Here is a 21,573-nt window from a genome sequence, read left to right on the forward strand (position 1 = left end):
TTTGTATAGATGTCCCGGGTCCGAAGAGATTTTAATCCCCAGGAATTTAATGAAGGGCTGTAACCAATCGAACGGCGAGGTGTTGGAGATCAAGGAAGAAAGACGCCCAGGAAGGGAGATATTTAGGGCCTGAGAAATTGCGTCTCGGATTTCCTGGATGGAGATCTCAGAACTTAACTGTTGGGACTGTGTTGGATTAATTTGAGGGAGAGATGGCGTTGAGAGGAAAACAGAGAAGTTCCCCTTAATAGAGTCTATAGCTAAGCTTAAATTGTAGAGTGCTTTGTGGTAGTCACTGAATTCTTTGGCTATGTCTTCAGTACTATGTAGTAAGGTACCTGAGGGGTTTCTAAGACTAGTAATAAATGATTTGTTTTTCCTTGCCTTGCTCTGTGCCAGCATGAACCTGGACGGTTTATCGCCGTGGGCGTAGTGTTTAACCTTCGCATATAGGTATGGTTTGTCAGAACCCAAGTTAAGAATGTTCTTAAGATCTCCTTGGAGGGAAGTTAAGTCTGCCAAATGGGATGCTCCAGGCATGACATTTTTTGTTGTAAGTCCAGGATAGCTTTAGATCTCTGTTTATTAATATACGCTGCAAGGGAGATAAATTCTCCTCTGATGTGCACTTTGTCTGCTTCCCAGAGCGTCTGCACAGAGACCCTCCCATAATCATTCAGTTTGAAGAACTTCTCCAAATAGGTTCTGATTTTCTGGACATTTTGTGGAGTTCTTATAAGAGAGTCATTCAGTCTCCAACACAGTTCGGTAGGAGGTGACAGGGGGAACATGTATGTCAGTTCCACTATGGAGTGATCCGAGAAAAGTGGAGTCTTAATATCTGAGAATCTACAATGTTGTATGTGATTGCTAGGGATAGATATGTAGTCAATGCGTTGGTACGAGTTGTGAGGGGCGGAATAATGTGTATAGTCTTTTGTAGACTGTAATTTAGCTAATATAGTGCTATAGTATTTTTTTTTAATAGTGCAAATTTTTTCCTAAATATGATCTTCATATTTGGGAAAAAATTTGCACTATTAAAATAAAATACTATAGCACTATATTAGCTAAATTACAGTATATTTGTGTATTTTACGAATATTCGCTATATTACTATAACTTCGTTTTTTAGAATATTCTTAATATGCTAAAAAATGAAGTTAAAGCAATATAACGATTATTCGCTATTTTGCTATAACTTAGTTTTTTAGAATATTCGTAATATAACAATTATTCGTGAAAGAGGAAAGAAAAGTTGCCTTATACAGTTAAAAGAAAATCACAATATGCAAATAATTAAATCGCATATTGTTTGCGGGAAAATAGAATAATTACGAATATTTGATTTTGACGAATATTCAATTCAATATTCGTGAAATATCGCGAAATTGAATATGGCACCTCCCGCTCATCACTACTGACAGAATAAACGAAAGACATTATTTATGCCAGAAAGTGAACAGCACAAAACAAAACAATATAAAACAAAAGACATTTGTGACCTTAGTGTTCTTTTTGATTCCTTCATTGAGGTACTAACAGTTAATCAGTAAGTATATACACAGGACCGGCGTTAGGGATGTGCAACCTGTGCGCATCACCCAGTCCTTGTAAAGGGGGTCCAAGATTAGCCAAGTTATCATTTGCACCATGCTCCATCCCTCCCTCCTCTTTCTCCACTTTCTCCATCCTGTACCCCAAAGCCAACAACTTTTCCTCACCAAAAAATTCTTACACAGCTACATCAATACAAAAATAAAGCTATTGCTTCACAATAGTAAAACAACGCATCACAACAGGCAGATCTATCCCTTTTTCTCTTACTGTGTAACAATGCGAGTTCATTGTCATTCTAATCTTCTGCCTTGTTTCACCAACATAGAAAAACCCAATAGGACACCTGATATATACAAATAAAGGGTTAAATTAAAGTAATAACTATCTCAAGAGCTCATTGTGGCAATATTGTGGGAGCTGTTCAGTTGCTATGGCAGCTGACAGACTTCTGAAGGTTCCCAGACCTGCCATAGGAAAATTCCTATCAAGCTCTTAATAGGAACACAGTGATTTTCCCATAGACTGCACTGGCAGACCATTACAGTGTATTGTGTAAGCCATCTACTGATTGCATGTTCAAGTCCCTAGGGGGAATAGGAAAAAAGTTTAAAGGGAACCTGTCACCTCCAAAAACCAACCTAAGCCGCCAGCAGTACCTGAGAGTAGCCAGCAGCGTGTTTCCGATCGTTTTTCTTCCTGAAGGCAATGAAGCAAAAGCTCAGAAAACGTTCTTTTATCCCCTGCCCGCGTGATTTTCTAGTCATGCTTGTCATAGGCGAAGGGGTAGGGAAGGGGGCGGGGTTACCTTAACTTGAAGCAAGGAGGCCGCTGCCCCCTTGACTTCAAGCATGACTTCAAAATCACGCGGGCAGGGGACAAAAGAACGTTTTCTGAGCTTTTGCTTTTTCTGCCTTCAGGAAGAAAACTATCGTCTGAAACCCGCTGCTGGCTTCTCTCAGGTACTGCTGGCGACTTGGGATGATTTTTGGAGGTGATAGGTTACCTTTAAATATTTAAAGGGAACCTATCATCAACATTTATATTCAAATTTTTTATTTTTTTACATTTTATTATATATTTATATTCTATATTTATATGTTTTTAATGAACGATGATTGGATGGCTTTTTCCATATAATTTATGAAGTGACTCAATGTATTCAACTTACTGTTTTGTCGTTTAACTTCCTCCTCTGTTTGGACATTAAGCACAGCAGCCTTGCACAATTTCCAAGTCAGACCATTCACAATTTCCAAGTCAGACCATTCACGGTGACCAGAGAGAGAAATGGGTTAAGTGATTTAATTAAAGACGCACACACATTACATTGATTAACACAATGCTTTTATGTAGGCATCTTTTTCTAGGCCTATCCTGAGAATAATACTGTCATGCTGACAAAATATAAAAGAGAAACTGACAAAAATTAAATAAAAGTCTTCTATGCATATTGAGTTTAAAAAAAATAAACTGATGGAAGTTTTCCATTGTTCAAAAAGAATGAAAAACTCTAATCATACGCTTTCCCAATAAAAAAATAAAATAAAAAATATGTACTGCTACACTGGTATAGCCATATCCCAAAATGCCCAAACTAGCAACATATAAAAGTATTAAACTTTATACTAAACACTGTAATAGAAAATAAAAATGGACAAATCCACATTTTTAATATATTTTGCGCTGTTTTACTATACTTTATTTTATTATTATTTATTTATTTGTTGTCATTTTTAGTCCTCTTAGAAGACTTGAACATTAAATACTTTGCCTATAATAGTGATGGCTAACCACCGGCACTCCAGCTGTGGTGAAACTACGACTCCTAGCAAGCTCCATTCATTTCTGTGGAGTTCTGAGAGCAGCCAAGCAAGTGTGAATCTTGGGAGTTGTAGTTTTACCACAGCTGGAGTGCCGTCGGTTAGCCATAACAGGACCATAGACTTCAATAGTATACTATTGCAGTCTAAGGGATTTTTACTAGCATCCTGTTAGGCCCTGCTGCAGGTACTTAGAGGAAATTTGTTACCTTTATTTTTTCTACCAGTTAAAAAAAGATAGCAACACATCTTTTTTTTTTCTAATCTTTTTACTTTCTGATTGTAGATTGTTTTATTCTATTTTCTGAACGTGATTATGGAGGAAGCCATCTTTGCTGAACTGTTATTGACAACATTCAGAGAAATGATTTACGGCAGTCACATGGGCCATAGACAATAGTCTGAAGGGGACTTCACCTCTATAGGAGAGTTTTTAAGGCAGCTCTGTGACCTGTGGAGAGTTGTTTGTATAAGAAAATACATAAGCTTTGACAATTGCTCATTGTGAATTATAGATTCAGATTTTTATATATATATATATATATATATATATAATGTGTGTGTGTGTGTGTGTGTGTGTATAAGAGAGAGAGAAAATTTTGAGTATATGTGATATCTGTCATTGTAATTTTTCCTGTGGTGATAATGAGATGACTGCTGAAAAGTGAATTATGAAGTGGTGCTTCTTGCATATGAATACAGATCTGATTTTTTATTTTTTTTTCCAAAACAGATACATTAAGGAAACCAACTTGAAGAATGATGCTGCAACACTAAATCAACTTATTAATAAAGTATCAAATGTCATTACATGGACCCCGAAGCCAGGAGACACACTCGATGTGGGAAGGTTACTGAAAGACCCAGCTGATAGGTGATTTTTATACTATTTTTATTTCCTTATTACAAAGATTATCCAGCCTTATATAAATGACCCTTAACTCCTTAACCACTTCAGCCCACCACCTCAATGACCAGACCGCCTTTTACAATTCTGCACTACACTACTTTCACCGTTTATCGCTCGGTCATACAACTTACCACCCAAATGAATTTTACCTCTTTTTCTTCTCACTAATAGTGCTTTCATTTGGTGGTATTTAATTGCTGCTGACATTTTTACATTTTTTTTTCATATTAATCGAAATTGACATTTTTCACTTTCTGTTGTAAAATTTTTCAATTAAAACTACATATATACATTTTTCTCTAAATTTATTGTTTTACATGTCTTTGATTAAAAAAAAAAATGCAATAAGTGTATATTTATTGGTTTGGGTAAAAGTTATAGCGTTTACAAACTATGGTGCAAAAATGTGAATTTACGCACTTTGACTTTCTGAGCACCTGTCATGTTTCCTGAGGTTCTACAATGCCCAGGCAGTAGAAACACCCCACAAATGACCTCATTTCGGAAAGTAGACACCCTAAGTATTCTCTGATGGGCATAGTGAGTTCATGGAAGTTTTTATTTTTTGTCACAAGTTAGCGGAAAATATATATATATATTTTTTTTTTTTCTTACAAAGTCTCATAGTCCACTAACTTGTGACAAAAAATAACATTTTACATGAACTCACTATACCCCTCACAGAATACCTTGGGGTGTCTTCTTCCAAAATGGGGTCACTTGTGGGGTATTTATACTGCCCGGGCATTTTAGGGGCCCTAAAGCGTGAGAAGTAGTTTGGAATCCAAATGCGCAAAAATGCCCTGTGAAATCCTAATAGTACTCATTGGAATTTGGGCCCCTTTGCGCATCTTCGCTGCAAAAAAGTGTCACACAGTATCGCCATACTCAGGAGAAGTAGGGCAATGTGTTTTGGGGTGTCTTTTTACATATACCCATGCTGGGTGAGAGAAATATCTCTGTAAAATACTTTTCCCATTTTTTAATACAAAGTTGTCATTTTACAGAGATATTTCTCTCACCCAGCATGGGTATATGTAAAAATACACCCCAAAACACATTGCCCTACTTCTCCTGAGTATGGCGATACCACATGTGTGACACTTTTTTGCAGCCTAGGTGTGCAAAGGGGCCCAAATTCCAATGAGTATCTTTTAGGAGGGCATTTTTAGGATTTGGATTCTCACGCTCTAGGGCCCCTAAAATGCCAGGGCAGTATAAATACACCACATGTGACCATGTGACCCCATTTTGGAAAGAAGACAACCCAAGGTATTCCATGAGGGGCATGGCGAGTTCATAGAATATTATTATTATTTTTTGGCACAAGTTAGCGGAAATTTTTTTTTTTTTTTTTTTCTCACAAAGTCTCCCTTTCCGCTAACTTGGGGTGTCTACTTTCCAAAATGGGGTTATTTGTGGGGTGTGTTTACTGTTCTGGCATTTTGGGCAGGGCTAAATTGTGAGCAACCCTGTAAAGCCTAAAGGTAGTCGTTGGACTTTCGGACCCTTTACGCACCTAGGCTGCAAAAAAGTGTCACACATGTGGTATCGCCGTACTCAGGAGAAGTAGGGCAATGTGTTTTGGGCTGTATTTTTACATATACCCATGCTGGGTGAGAGAAATATCTCTGTCAAATGCCAACTTTGTATAAACATTTTTGTAAAAGTTGTATTTTAGAGATATTTCTCACACACAGCATGGATATATGTAAAATGACACCCCAAAACACATAGCCCTACGGCGATACCACATGTGTGACACTTTTTTGCAGCCAAGATGCGCAAAGGGGCCCAAATTCCAATGAGTACCTTGTAGGAGGGCATTTTTAGGCATTTGGATGGACACCCCAAGGTATTCTGTGAGGAACATGGCGAGTTCCTATTTTTTTTTTTTTTTTTTTTGCGCAAGTTAGCGGAAAATAATTTTGTAAGAGAAAAAAAGAAAAAAAAAACATTTTCCGCTAACTTGTGCCCAAAAAAAATATTCTAGAAATTCGCCATGCCCCTCACGGAATACTTGGGGTGTCTTCTTTGCAAAATGGGGTCACTTATGGGGTATTTATACTGTCCTGGCATTTTAGGGGCCCTAAAGCGTGAGAAGAAGTTGGGAATATAAATGTCTAAAAAAAATGTTACGCTTTTGGATTCCGTAAATTCAGGACCTAACCTGGGCAAGGTTAATCACAAACGTATTTACAGATGCCTATGAAGGCAATAGGAACCTATCTTGGCCCAAGTCAAACTAATACTTCACTTTTATTAAACTATTCATTAAAAAGTGTCACTAGTAATTGTGATTCACATGTAAAGGGACACAGACAGACAACCAGAATAACCTTCTAAGGTATTAAAAGCACAGTTTATGGCCCACTGTGAGAGATGGTGGATGTCACCGGTTGGAGGCGATATGTGTGATCGCTCACTCCAAACAAAAATGAGATCAGCAAAGATACTGCCACATGCCCACAAGTATTATACCAACTAGGTTCCAGCTGGAATTAATTTGTATTACCAGATATCAATAGTGGGAGACTGGTGCCATCGTCCCACTATAGGAATTAAGAGACTGTTTGACAGCCTACAATTTACCAACACACAAAGCACTTATCATATGTGCAGTAGACTGGAGTATGTGAGGTGCCAGTGAACGTGAGGATTCCGTGAGGGGTATGGTGAGTTCATGTGAGATTTTATTTTTTGTCACAAGTTAGTGGAATATGAGACTTTGTAAGAAAAAAACAAAAAAAAAAATTCTGCTAACTTGAGCCAAAAAAAAAATCTCCTATGAACTCGCCATGCCCCTAAAAAGTGATCTTTATAGCGCCGCAGCGATTTTACAGTGTTTTTGCAGTGATCAGAAAAAAAATTGTGTCACTGCAGTGTGGCGGACTGAACGCAAGTGTGCGCAGAAGATCAGGCCTGATCGAGTGAACACTGCGTTTTTTTGTAGAGCCTATAGAACATATCCTATTCTTGTCTACAATTGCGGACAAGAAAAGACATTTTCTATGTAGTTCTGGCAATGTGCGGATCCGCAAAATGCGGAAAGCACATTGCTGGTGTCCATGTTTTGCAGATCCACTGTGTCCGTGATTTGTGGATCCGCGGATCCACGGATCCGCAAAACACATACGGACGTCTGAATGGAGCCTTACAGGGGGGTGATCAATGACAGGGGGGTGATCAGGGGTTAATAAGTGACAGGGAGTGTAGTGTAGTGTGGTGCTTGGTGCTACTTATTACAGAGCTGCCTGTGTCCTCTGGTGGTCGATTGGCAGGGGACCAGGTAGCAGGTATATCAGACGCTGTTAACAAAACAGTGTCTGATATACCTTTTAAGGGGTTATAAATCGCATCTACAGCCTGCCAGCGAATGATCGCCGCTGGCAGGCTGTAGATCCGCTGGTTTACCTTCGGTTCCTGTGAACGTGCTCTGTGTGCGCTCGTTCACAGGAAATCTCGCGAGATGACGCACCGGCGCGTCTAGGAGGAACAACAGGGCCGTCGCCAGGACGCAATCCTGCGTGCGGCGGTCCTGGTATGGTTAAGGACCGGGCTCATTTTCACCTTAAAGGGAACCTGTCACCCAGGGGCGTAGCTAAATCCTCATGGGCCCTGGTACAAAAGTTCAATTTGGGCCCCCCTTCCCTCAGTGCTTTGTGGCCAGGGGCAGGGAAGCACATAGCCTTCATGCTGCCTAAGGCAAAAATTGATATGGCACCCCCCCACCCCATGCCAAATTCTTGACCTAACCTCTTCCTTCCAGTCAGAGGTGTAACTTGACCAGCAAGCACTTTCTATAATACTGGTGTCTTCTTATGTGGCACAAGGGTCTTTGGGCCCCCTCAAGCTCCTGGGCCCGGTAGCGACTGCTACCTCTGCACCCCCTATAGCTACGCCCCTGCTGTCACCAGGATTTTGTGTATAGAGCTGAGGACATGGGTTGCTAGACGGCCGCTAGCACATCCGCAATACCCAGTCCCCATAGCTCTGTGTGCTTTTATTGTGTAAATAAACCGATTTGATACATATGCAAATTAACATAAAAGAGTCATATCTTACTTGTGTAACCATAGAAGATTCATATTTTCAAGCTCTGACTCATCTCTGGTTAATTTGCATATGTATCAAATCGGTTTTTTACACAATAAAAGCACACAGAGCTATGGGGACTGGGTATTGCGGATGTGCTAGCGGCCGTCTAGCAACCCATGTCCTCAGCTCTATACACAAAATCCTGGTGACAGGTTCCCTTTAAGGACCAGGCAATTTTTTACAAATCTGACCAGTGTCACTTTATGTGGTGATAACTTTAAAACGCTTTGACTTATCTAGGCCATTCCGAGACTTTATTTTTTTTTTTTTTTTCACATATTGTACTTCATGACACTGGTAAAATGGAGTCAAAAAAATTATTTTTTATTTATAGAAAAATACCAAATTTGCCCAAAATTTTGAAAAATTAGCAAATTTCCAAGTTTTCATTTCCAGGACGTCCCTCCATGACAGCACCCATGGAGGTTGTCCTATTGGTCTCTGTAGGGACAGGAAGCGAGAGAGATTAAAAGGCCCCCACCCCTCCCACTCTCCAGTGTTCTTCCTGTCCCTACGGGGATAGGAGCAGAGAGAGTCATTCCCTGCTCTGGGAATACATGTGGGGCCGGGTCTGGTCGGGGGGGTCTCCCTCTCTTCTTCAGTCTCTTGGGGCCTTAAGATGCTAGCACCTCTCGGGGTAGAGGTCCCCTAGCTGTCCCCGATACCTTCCGTCGCTATACCTTTGGCCGCGGTATCGTGGGGAGCCAAGGCCGCTTCTTCCGGTGGGAGCTCTGGGATCGGCTGCGGCTGCGGCGCTCCTCCTGTTCGGCGTGCAGACCATGTGACCGGAAGTCGAGGTCACATGGTCGGAAGAAGATGGTGGCGCCCAGGGAACGCTGAGCCCGGACGGAAAGAGCATGCAGGGGGGGTTGACTCTTCGTTTGAATGAGTCCCCCGACCAGGAAATAAGAAGGCAGAGCCGCGCGGCAACGGGTGTACCAGGTAGGACATAAATTGCGTGTCAGTTTTGTCCAGGTGAGGTATGGAGGTCCAGATGTCAGCTATGCAGGACACTAGCGCAGACATCCCTACCCCAGGTCATGTAAGTGCCTATGGGCTAGTACTCCGGGTTTCCTCTCTTTTATGCACTCTGCTAACGGTCTCTCTCTCTTCCTGCCAGGGAGAGAGAGACACCACGGTTAAATCCCTGGGAGAACCTAGGAAGAAACCCAGAAGATGTGCTTTATGCTCAAAAAGACTGGCGGAGTCATATAAAAAAGCCCTGTGTAGTGACTGCGTGGCAAAAATTCTCAGAGACTAACAATCTTCCCTTCTGGCAGACTTGAGAGTGATTGTGAAAGAGGAGATCCAGGCGGCCAGCTCTAGTATGGTTCAGAAACCCTGTGCTGCTTCTCCTCCCCCCAAAAGACCCCGTATACTAAGGGAGTCTGAATCTGAAGAAGAGGGATTATATCTTTCAGAGGGGGAAACCTCAAAGGGGGATGACGATCAGGGTTCGTCTTATATAGCTGACGATCAGAGAAGATATCTCTTCTCACAAGAAGATCTAGATCCCCTCCTGTCAGCCGTAAGGCAGACAATGGATATAGAAGAAGAGGAACAGACTCGCTCGGTACAGGACGAGATATTTGGCGGGTTAAAAGCTAAGAAAAAGAAGTTGTTCCCGGTAAACGAGAACTTAAAAGATTTAGTGATCGACGAATGGGCAGATGCTGATAAGAAATTATATATACCACGTGAATTTAAGAACAGATTACTGTTCAACCCTGAAGATACAAAGCTGTGGGATATAGTCCCTAAGGTGGATATTCAGGTAGCAAAGGTGGTGAGGAGAACCACTCTACCCTTTGAAGATTCAGCCCAGTTAAAAGAGCCAATGGATCGGAAGATAGACGGATTACTGAAAAGAGCATGGGAAGTCTCGGCCAATAGTATCAATACCAATATTGCTGCTACCTCCGTGGCCAGATCTTTGTATTTATTGGTGAACCAGCTGGAGGAACATCTTAAGCAGGACACCCCTAAAGAAGAAATCCTGGCATCACTACCCCTTTTTAAGATGGCCGCATCCTTTGTAGCAGACGTCTCGGCAGAGTCCATAAGGTTCGCAGCAAAAACAGATTCTCTAACCAATACGGCGAGGAGAGCATTGTGGCTAAAATCCTGGTCAGGGGATATAGCCTCCAAAAATAAATTGTGCACTATACCCCTTAAAGGTTCCCACCTCTTTGGACCTGTACTAGATGAGATCCTGGAGAAGACAGCTGACAGAAAGAAGGGGTTCCCGGAGGAGAAAGGCAAGAAACCTTTGCCCTTTCGTAAACCGACCAGCAGCTTCCAAGGCACTCCCAGAGGTAAAGGGAAGACGGGGAGGTGGAGCTACCCAAAAGGGGGAAGAGGTCGAGGTTTCCTCTTTAATCCCAACTCCAAAACTGAGAGACAATGACCCCAGACCAGTAGGGGGCAGACTCCAGTTTTTTTTGGGAAGAATGGACCCGAATAACCAAAAATCAGTATATTCTGGAATCCATCCAGAAGGGGTTCAAAATAGAGTTCCGCCTTCCTCCTCCTCAACTATTTCAGACCACAGTTTTTCAGTCGACATCACTTCAGGATCAACTTCTGACAGATATCCAAAAACGTTTGAATTTAGGTGCAATAGTGCAGGTCCCTCCTTCGGAGGAGTTCAAGGGTCACTACTCAAAGCTTTTCCTCATAACGAAACCAGACGGGTCCAAGAGAACCATCATCAATCTGAAATTCTTAAACAGATGGATAACACATTACCATTTCAAGATGGAGTCAATAAAATCTACAATCCCGTTGATAAGTCCAGGGGCGTTCCTATGCACCCTAGATCTAAAGGATGCCTATTATCACGTCCCCATTCACCCTCAATTTCAGCAATACTTGAGGTTCGCAATCAAAAAGGACGGCAGGATAGTGCATTTCCAGTTCCAATGTCTCCCGTTTGGAATATCATCAGCTCCACGCCTCTTCACAAAGGTAGTGGCGGAGATAGTTGCCTATCTAAGACAGAGACAGGTAACGATAATTCCCTACCTAGACGACTTTCTTCTTGTAGCAGACTCAAAGGAAGAATTAGAGCTTCACAAAGGACTCTATCTTTACTCACACGTCTAGGATGGAAGATAAACCTGGAGAAATCGGATTTACAGCCAGCAACACAAAAGAAGTTCCTAGGAACCCTCCTAGACTCGGTGACTCAATATTCCCTTCTTCCCCAGGACAAACAAATCGGCATAAGGGAAAACATAAGATCCTTCAAACTAAAGAAAAGGCGGACACTACGGGAGGCCATGCAGGTCCTAGGCCTAATGACCTCATGCATCACGACAGTTCCTTGGGCCCAGTTCCATTCAAGAACTCTCCAGGCGGAGGTCCTCTCATCTTGGGACAGGGACCACAGATCATTAAATGCCAGGATAGCTCTCTCAGACAGAGCAGTAAACTCCCTCTCCTGGTGGTTAGTGACAGAGAACCTGTCCCGGGGGGTTTCCTGGAACATGATACCGCTCAAGACGATAACCACGGACGCAAGCAGCTGGGGTTGGGGTGCTCACTTAGAGGATCAGTTCTTTCAGGGCAGTTGGTCCGACACAGACACCCTAAAATCCTCAAACTACAGGGAGTTAAAAGCGGTTTGGGTGTCCCTGAAAGCTGCAGAACATCTCCTCATAGGCCATCATGTCCGCGTACTATCGGACAACATAACAGCAGTCTGTTACATAAAGAGGCAAGGAGGGACAAAAAATCCTCAACTCCAGGAGCTAGCGAATCTCATCTTCAGCTGGTCAGGGAAGAAGATCTTGTCCATTTCAGCCACACACCTAAAAGGATCTCTCAATTACACAGCGGATTTTCTCAGTCGACAGTTAGTCAGACCAGGGGAATGGAAGTTGAACCAAGAAGTATTCCAGATAATTTGCCAGAAATGGGGGAAACCTCAAGTGGATTTATTCGCGTCCAGCAGAAATACTCAGCTGGACTATTTCTTCTCGTTAGACCCAAGAGGGAGACCACTGGCGGTAGATGCTCTCTCCCAGCAGTGGGACATGAGTCTAGCTTACGCCTTTCCTCCACTTCTCCTCATTCCATTAATCCTAAAGAAATTGAGAGGATGTTCAACCACGTTGATTCTGGTAGCTCCAGCTTGGCCCAAGAGAGCCTGGTTTTCGGTTCTAAAGACCATGTCCATCAGAGAACCGATAACCCTTCCAAAAAGACAGGATCTACTGTCACAAGGACCACTGTTTCACCCCAACCTGGACAAACTGAATCTTACAGCGTGGATCCTGAGAGGCAAACCTTAAGAAACAAAGGGCTCTCGGATAAGGTAATTTCAACTCTACAGGGCTGCCGCAAACCCGTCACGAGAGCAATATATAACAAAATATGGAAGAAATTCTCATCCTGGTTGTCACAGAATCATACAGATACCAGATCCCCCTCAGTGGGTTGCATATTAGAATTCCTTCAGGAGGGGTTTGATGCAGGACTGAAACCCAGCACGCTTAAAGTACAGATCTCGGCACTCAGCTGTTGTCTGGATACTCCCCTTGCAGATCATAGATGGATTAGTAGTTTTCTAAGAGCAGCTTCTAGATTGAGACCCACCTTGAGACAGTCGGTTCCCCCCTGGAATCTAAATGTAGTTTTAGAAGGTTTATGTGACCCTCCTTTTGAGCCGATCGATCGGATATCCGAAAAATTTCTGTCTCTCAAAGCGGTGTTTCTTCTGGCCATAACCACAGCCCGCAGGATAGGGGAAATTCAGGCTTTATCGATTAAACAACCATATCTAAGGATTCTGGATGACCGCATAATCTTGAAGCCAGATCCAGCCTGTTTACCTAAAGTGGTCTCAACCTTCCATAGAGAGCAAGAGCTAACACTCCCTTCATTTTGTTCCTTTCCCAAAAATATACAGGAGGAAAGATTCCAGAGGCTGGACGTTAGAAGAACAATTCTAGCCTATCTTGACAGAACAAGTACTTGGAGGAGATCAAGTAACCTGTTCATCCAGTTTAGTGGGAAGAATAGAGGCTTGAAGGCCTCAAAACAGACGCTGGCACGGTGGATTAAAGACACCATCAGAGAAGCTTACAGGCTGCAGGAAATGACCTGTCCTTTAAACCTGAAGGCACATTCTACGAGAGCTATGGCAACTTCCTGGGCAGAAAAAGCCGACGCTACAATTGACCAGATTTGCAGGGCAGCAACCTGGTCTAACTTCCTGACTTTTGCTAAACATTACAGGCTAGATGTATTGGCCGGACAGGACTTGGCTTTTGGGCGAAAAGTCCTTCAGGCAGTAGTCCCCCCCCCCCCCCCCCCCCACCCCCCTAGGAGATTCAGTTGTTAGTTCTCCATGGGTGCTGTCATGGAGGGACGTCCTGGAAATACTGGTTTAGTTTACCGGTAAATCCTTTTCCAGGAGTCCGACATGACAGCACCCTGTACTACCCTCCTCGATATACTGGTTCCAGCCTTGTAAGCAGTGTGAATATAACATTGTTATTAGTAAAGGAGTTGGATCCTATACGGTGTAATAATTTGGAAAAACACTGGAGAGTGGGAGGGGTGGGGGCCTTTTAATCTCTCTCTCTTCCTGTCCCTACAGAGACCAATAGGACAACCTCCATGGGTGCTGTCATGTCGGACTCCTGGAAAAGGATTTACCGGTAAACTAAACCAGTATTTCTCTACTTCTATAATAGTAATACCTACAAAAATAGTTATTACTTTACATTCCCCATATGTCTACTTCATGTTTGGATCATTTTGGGAATGACATTTTATTTTTTGGGGATGTTACAAGGCTTAGAAGTTTAGACACCTAGAGTATAAACTCCAAAAAAGTGACCCCATTTTAGAAACTACAGGATAGGGTGGCAGTTTTGTTGGTACTATTTTAGGGTACATATGATTTTTGGTTGCTCTAATACTTTGTCAGGCAAGTTAACAAGAAATAGCTGTTTTGGCACAGTTTTTATTTTTGAAAATTATTTTTATTATTTATAACATTTATCTAACAGGTTAGATCATGTGGTATTTTTATAGAGCAGGTTGTCACGGACGCGGCGATACCTAATATGTATACTTTTCTTTTTATGTAAGTTTTACACAATGATTTCATTATTTAAACAAAATAATCACGTTTTAGTGTTTCCATAGTCTCAGAGTTTTTTTTCAGTTTTTGGGCGATTATCTTTAGTAGGGTGTGATTTTTGCGGGATGAGATGACTGTTTGATTGGCACTATTTTTGGGTGCGTACGACTTTTTGATATTGCTATTACACTTTTTGTGATATAATGGCTTTTTTTTACACTTTTTTTTTTTTTTTACGGTAGGGGTCATGTGATATTTTTATATAGCACGTTATTATGGATGCGGTGATACCCAATATGTGTACTTTTTCTATTTATGAAAGTTTTACACTGATTATTTTTTTTATTTTTTTAAGCAAAAATAAAATCATGTTTTTGTGTTTCCATAGTGTGAGAGTCATAGTTTTTTCAGTTTTTGGACGATTATCTTGGGTAGGGTATGATTTTTGCGGGATGAGATGACTGTTTGATTGGCACTATTTTGTGTTGCGTGTGACTTTTTGATTGCTTGCTATTACACTTTTTGTGATGTAAGGTGACAAAAAAATGGCTTTACAGGGGTTAGGTCATGTGATATTTTTATAGAGCAAGTTCTTACAGACACAGCGATACCTAATATGTATACTTTTTATTTTATTTATGCAAGTTTTACACAATAATATCATTTTTGAAACAAAAAAAAAAAATCTGGTTTTAATGTCTCCATATTCAGAGAGCCATAGTTTTTTTTCATTATCTTAAGTAGGGTTAAATTTTTTACGGGATGAGATGTTTGATTGGCACTATTTTGGGGTGCATATGACTTTGATCGCTTGCTATTACTCTCTTTGTGATGTAAGGTGACAATTGTTTTTTATTTAGCACAGTTTTTATTTTTTACGGTGTTCATCTGAGGGGTTAGGTCATGTGATATTTTTATAGAGCCGGTCGATACAGACGCAGCGATACCTAATATGTATACTTTTTATTTTATTTATGTAAGTTTTACACAATAACAGCTTTTTTACAAAAAAATGATGTTTTATAGTGTCTCCATATACTGAGCCATAGTTTTTTTTTTTTGTTTTTTTTAAGTACCGGGACAAATCACCACTGGTAATATCCAGTTGAAGATTCATTAATAAACTTCTAGTAGTAATAACTAAGGAACAGAAGAACATAAAATGATGTGAAAAGATGCTCCGGAATAGTTATTGCATGGAGATTAAAGTTATTTAGTAAAACATGCATGTCAGGTATGGTGACAGGTCCTCTTTAGTCACTGTAAAGTGGACTTTCTGAGAGAGAGAGAGAGAGAGATATATTTTGTTAATTGCCAATTTTAAAATCTCTGTTTATTGTCAATGAACAGAAATAACCGATGGTTGAAAGCTCTTTCTGATCTAGTTTTGCTAACATATCGTATCAATGTATCATATCTGATGTATCAAATAAATAATTTTGACTGTTTGCAGCCACCACTAGGGGAGCTACCTGCATATGTTTTTATACACGTAGTATAAGGGTGCATAAGCACGACCATTTAAATGGATCCGCATCCGCTTTGCAATTTTGCGCAACGGGTGCGGACCCATTAATTTTAATGGGACCGCAAAAGATGCGGACAGCACACCGTTGTTCTATTCCGGGGCCCAGCAAAAAATATGGAGCATGCCCTATTCTTGTCCGTGGACAAGAATAGGCATTCTCTATATAGCGCCGGCAAAATGCGGAACGCATACGGACGGTATTCGTGTTTTGCGGATTGCAAAACACTTACGGTCGTGTGAATGCACCGTTAACCTGAATGGCAGCTGTACAAATCTGTGTGACATGAGCTCCCCCTAGTGGTAGCTGCATGTATTTTCACTGCAAGTAGGGGAGTTAGTATAGTATTAGCCCCCATCCCACCACTGGCCTCATATATCAACATGCCCTGCCTCTGTGCTAGATACATGAGTGTTTCTATTCACTAACTTTTATTTACACAATACAATCAATTTGATAAATTTTTCAAATAAAGAATGGTATACAAATTCTCAAAGGCTACATCATGTTTTTTCTTAGGGCTCTTTCACACTTGCGGCAGGACGGATCCGGCAGGCTGATCTCCCTGTCGGATCCGTCCTTCCGCTGTTTCGCCGAGCCGCCGCTCCGTCCCCATTGACTATAATGGGGACAGGGGCTGAGCTCCGGCGCAGCACGGCGGTGCACAGCGAAAGCCGCCGGACTAAAATGTCGGCCATGCAGGACTTTTTAGTCCGGCGGCTTTCGCCTTGCACCGCCGCGCTGCGCCAGAGCTCAGCCCCCGTCCCCATTAGTCAATAGGGACGGAGCGGCGGTCCGGCGGCTCGGCGAAACAGCGGAAGGATGATCCTACAGGGAGACCAGCCTGCCGGATCCGTCCTGCCGCAAGTGTGAAAGAGCCCTTACTTACTGATTTTTGTAACAATAAAGCATAAGTCAAAACCATATTAAGAGGGATAACATGACAACAAACAGATTGCCTAGTAAAGTTACAGCAGTATTGTCAGTGCAACCTTAGGCATCCCACACCTAGGATCTAGTTGTGTATCAATCATTATGTATGAAAAGGTAGCAACGGAAATTGGAAAATAATGGATCCAGAGATAGAAAATAAAAGAAATTCAAACCGCAATGATCGCCTTGTAAGGATATCTCAAGTCCTGCGTGATCTCATAAATATGGACCATTTCTCCCACCACTCCACAGCCATGATTACTTTACCACGTTGGGGAGATTAGTAGATTTCTCATGTTGGGCAACTAATGTCCCGGTTACCGTAAGTATATGGGATATGTCACATCAGCAATAGGCATGTTCTCCATTTTGTTTGGAATTGAAAGTTTGGAATTGATAAAAGGGATTTTTACAAATATCTTCAAGTGAGACATCTTCCTCCTGAGCCTCCCACGACCCTTTAATAGTTTTTTTTCCAACTCGACTCAACTTTTAGACGGCCCTCTCTAAAGTAATCAGGCCATCCTATCAGTACATTTGCCAGAGTTATTGCCATTCCAATCTAAATGGGAATTGGATTTGAAACGCTCCTTTACTTTGGAGCTGGCGATATATATTTACACTTAGTGTTGCCACATCCAAATGTATCAATCATTTGGAAGCTTCAAGTGAACTGCTATATAGGTGGTACTATACGCCATATCGGCTGGCCAAAAGAAATCAACAGACCTACCCTATTTGCTGACAATGTGCTAAAGAGGTTGGGACACTGATGCATGTCTGGTGGCACTGCTCTGGGCTGGAGAGCTTCTGGGAAAGAATAGCTAATTTGTTGAGACAAGTAATTGGTGGGGCACTGAAGTGGCATTATTATCTAATGTATTCATGTTTTAATGAACCAGGCTTTTTGGATAGTTAGGGCTGGATCACACGAACAAGTGAAGCCCGTGCTGTGGACCACAATGCACGGGCATCATCTGTGGGGCAGCCGCATGGGGATCGTGGACCCATTCACGAATGGGTCAGCGATCCCTCCGTTTCGCAAAAGCTAGAGCATGTTCTATCTTTTTGCGGTGCGGAGGCATGGAATGGAGCCCCAGGAAGCACTCCGTAGTGTTCCGTTCTGCACTGTTTCGCATCTCCGGACTTGTGGACCCATTGAAATGAATGGGTCTGTATCTGTGATGTGGAATGACCACAGAACGGTGCCCGTGTAGTGCGGATCCGCAAATGCGGTACGCCATACGACAACGGGCAGCACACATTCGTGTGAATTAGCCCTTATACAAATCATAACTAGAATTAAATAAATATAAGATCCAACAACAGCAGCTACAGTAGTTCACTTGCTGCTGTTCTCCTTGTACTAGCATTGTTCTTAAATGTTTTTTTTTTTAAACAAACAATGCTAATGACTAAACTTTAAGTGCAACATTAATTGCAAAACTAATAGACAGACCCTAAAGTTTATTGTTGGCAATGTTTAGATGGCCCTCCCTTGAAAGTGATGCTTTATCTTCATCTGCCTGATTGGAGTTGGGAAGGAATTTTTATCATAAATCACTGAACAAAGGTACACCACAATAATATGCGACTGACCATACTGGCTAGACACTCACGCTGATGTTAAAAGCTGAGACTTTAGCCAATATATTCCAGTTAGGAACATATCGGAGTCCTGCGCACCCCGTCAAGGTATCTCAGTGTGGCGTGGGTCCTACCGCTATAAACTACCTATCGTGTATGAACACAGTCTGATAGGTGCTGAGGACCGACTCACAGCCAAGCTCCTACATACCTCCATAGTAAGATCACTAATACAATGAGAGGGAGGAGGAGGCTGTGAGCCCCACCTATAACAGGCCACGTGACACAGGCTACCAGGTGCACAGAATGTTACCAATGACAAGCATTAGCACATTCAATACATGTAAAGAAAAATCACTGAATAAAGTGGCCTAAATGGGAGGAAATGCTCAACCCCAAACACTGTAGCATGTTTATAATCAAGGGAGCAATTCCTCCGTTGCTAACAATTGGTTTTATAGCTGGACTATAGAATCCCCAAACAGGTGCTCAGCTATAAAATCAATTGTTTGACATTAGAAACTAAACATTTTGTCCATGGACTGTATCTGGTATTGCAGATCAGACCTCTTGACTTTAACGTTAAAATGTCTAAAACTATTAACTATTACATTCAATTAATAAAAAGAAATAACCATAGTTGTCACTATAATTTCTATATATGTTAGCATTTACTGTATGTTTATGTCCTTATATTGCCCAGTGTTAATGCTTAACCATATTTCTGATTCTGCCGAGCACAATTCTGAATTATATTGTAAACCTGCACATTACAAATAAATGCAAAAATGTCAAGGGTATTTTTATTTTCAGAGACGGAATTGTTCAAATGCCTCCAGGAACAAAAATCTTTAAAGAGTCTTGGGACTTCGATACATACCTAGATGCCATGTCCGTTTCATCTAGAGATGAGATCTTCAGCTACCCATCCTGGGTTATAGAATATTTCACCTGGGCTGGATTTAAAGGCTATAATCTTGTAGTCAGGGTAAGCACATAAAATAAAGTATGCCATTTACTAACACACTCATTACACTCATTTATATGTTAAATGATCAAATGCAGACTTATTTTGTATGAATATCAGCTATAACATTAAAACCTAATATTGTGTAGGTCCGCCCCGTGCAATAAGCACTGCTTTGACCCATTGAGGCATGGACTCCACAAGCCTCTGAATGTGCCCTGTGATGAGTGACACCACAACATTAGCAGTATATCCCCTATGTACTGTAAGTTGCTATGTGGGGCCTTTATGGATTGGACTTGTTTTTCCAGCACATCCCACTGTTGTAGAAATATTAATATGAGAAATCTGCTCACATCAGGCAAATCCCTCAACCGCAGTCAGACAAAGGTGTTACCACCTTGAGTTTTTCTGAGCAACTGCCCTCCTCCACAGTCTGAATAGAGATGGTCAGTCAGGAGAGGCAGTGATGCCCCCCTGAATACTGCTCAAAAAAACAACAGGAGAAAACTATGAGGGGCAGTATACTCAATAAAACTTTACTTTTAATAACGTATAGGAGATAAAAAAGGCCCCTACAGACATACGACGTGTAAGACGTGCGTACCCTCAGCCTGGTATGGTGAGAGAGCATGGGCGGTTATAAAACAAACATAAATGTAGATGATAGACTGGACAAATATATACGTGGAGAAACAGGCGAGATGGTGTTGGTCTATGTAACCCACTGGCCCTACTGCCTCCCTACTTGTCCTGGTCCACCCTACAAAGTGTGTCCAACGTATCTCCTATACGTTATTAAAAGTAAAGTTTCATTGAGTATACTTCCCCTCATAGTTTTCTCCTCCTCCACAGTCTACTCACCTTTTATTTAGTCACAGTAACAATAGAAAGGGGCTGGCCCAGTCACCTGACCACTTACCTTATGTAACAAGGATACAGAAAGTGATGACACAGAAAGATGAGAAAGTTCAGGTACTTTTCAAAGGACAGGGGAGGGCATCAATGTGGCTGGACAGTGCAATGCACACACCTCATCACTGTATAAGAAAGGATGAGTCATGTCCATTGTCTGATCAGCCAGCTGGCCACCTATCCCCCATCACTGTCAGCATGGATCCCATTCAATACTGCTCAAAGTGACCAGTATCTAGTGAAGATCATTCTACTGGTTCTTATAGGTTTGAGTCTATCTGTGAGACATTACTACAGCTATTGTCAGTATACAGTACGAGTATACCGACAAGGCAGATATGCATGTCTTAAAAGCAGATATGTATCCAGAAAGGGATAGCGAAGCCGCAGCAGAGGTATATTTCTCGTTATGCACACGTCACTTCTCTAATGTGTATAGACATTTGAAGGGAAGAAGCCCAGTGCATTGCACTTAGTGCTCACAAACCGGCAAACGCCCCCCTACACACTGAGAACATGTCTCCAAGCCCATGAGAAGGTTTTCATACTGACGGTTTTACCACTGGTCACAATTCAACCCAAGTACCCTCTGCTAGAGCGTTCTTCTGTTAAATCCAACACAGGGAGACAGATGACAATCTATAAAAACACACACACATCCTAAGATAAAATGTCCGCATAATAAAATTTCCACAACAGTCCCTCCTCTTTGTCATATGCTCCCCAGTGTCCCATTCGATGAACCTCGATCTTCTTTTAAAAAAAACTCTTGTCACCGAAAATTCCTGAATCCATAAAACAAAACAGATGATGGAGAACAGAAAGTCAATCTTGACACGTAGCTTCTTTTCTTCGGGAGGTGACTCAGGAGGTGGCGTTTCGCGTTGGTCGACGGCTGGTTTGGAATCCTCTGCATCTGGTCCATGGTTTGGTCTTCATGGCGTCTTGTCTGTTTGGGCTTCGGTAACTCAGTCGATTAGACATCAGGAACATCTCACTCCGGCGTATAGAAGGAATGGAAAAAAAAAACCATAAGTACATGTCCTATTTCCTTACACCCGGATCCAATGGAAAACCAGTGAGCCACAAGACCTCCCAAAGCTTTAAAAAGGATTCTGACCGTCACTAGTCATAGCTTTGCCTCTGCCCTGCTCCTGTCAGTA

The 21,573-nt window shown here is 41.8% G+C and overlaps 1 protein-coding gene across 5 annotated transcripts in view; it reads left to right on the top strand.

Annotated features, from left to right (window-relative positions):
- Positions 1 to 21,573, top strand: part of LOC122938794 (cytidine monophosphate-N-acetylneuraminic acid hydroxylase-like) — a 342,933-nt gene that overhangs the window by 239,797 nt on the left and 81,563 nt on the right. For all 5 annotated transcript variants that reach the window (XM_044294574.1, XM_044294572.1, XM_044294576.1 and 2 more), the window contains 2 exons: positions 4,114 to 4,254; positions 19,342 to 19,516. In XM_044294574.1, coding sequence (XP_044150509.1) covers positions 4,114 to 4,254; positions 19,342 to 19,516 — 316 coding nt within the window. The remainder of the gene's footprint in view (positions 1 to 4,113; positions 4,255 to 19,341; positions 19,517 to 21,573) is intronic.

This window comes from Bufo gargarizans, chromosome 5 (genome assembly GCF_014858855.1).
Source record: "Bufo gargarizans isolate SCDJY-AF-19 chromosome 5, ASM1485885v1, whole genome shotgun sequence".
Lineage (NCBI taxonomy): Eukaryota > Metazoa > Chordata > Amphibia > Anura > Bufonidae > Bufo > Bufo gargarizans.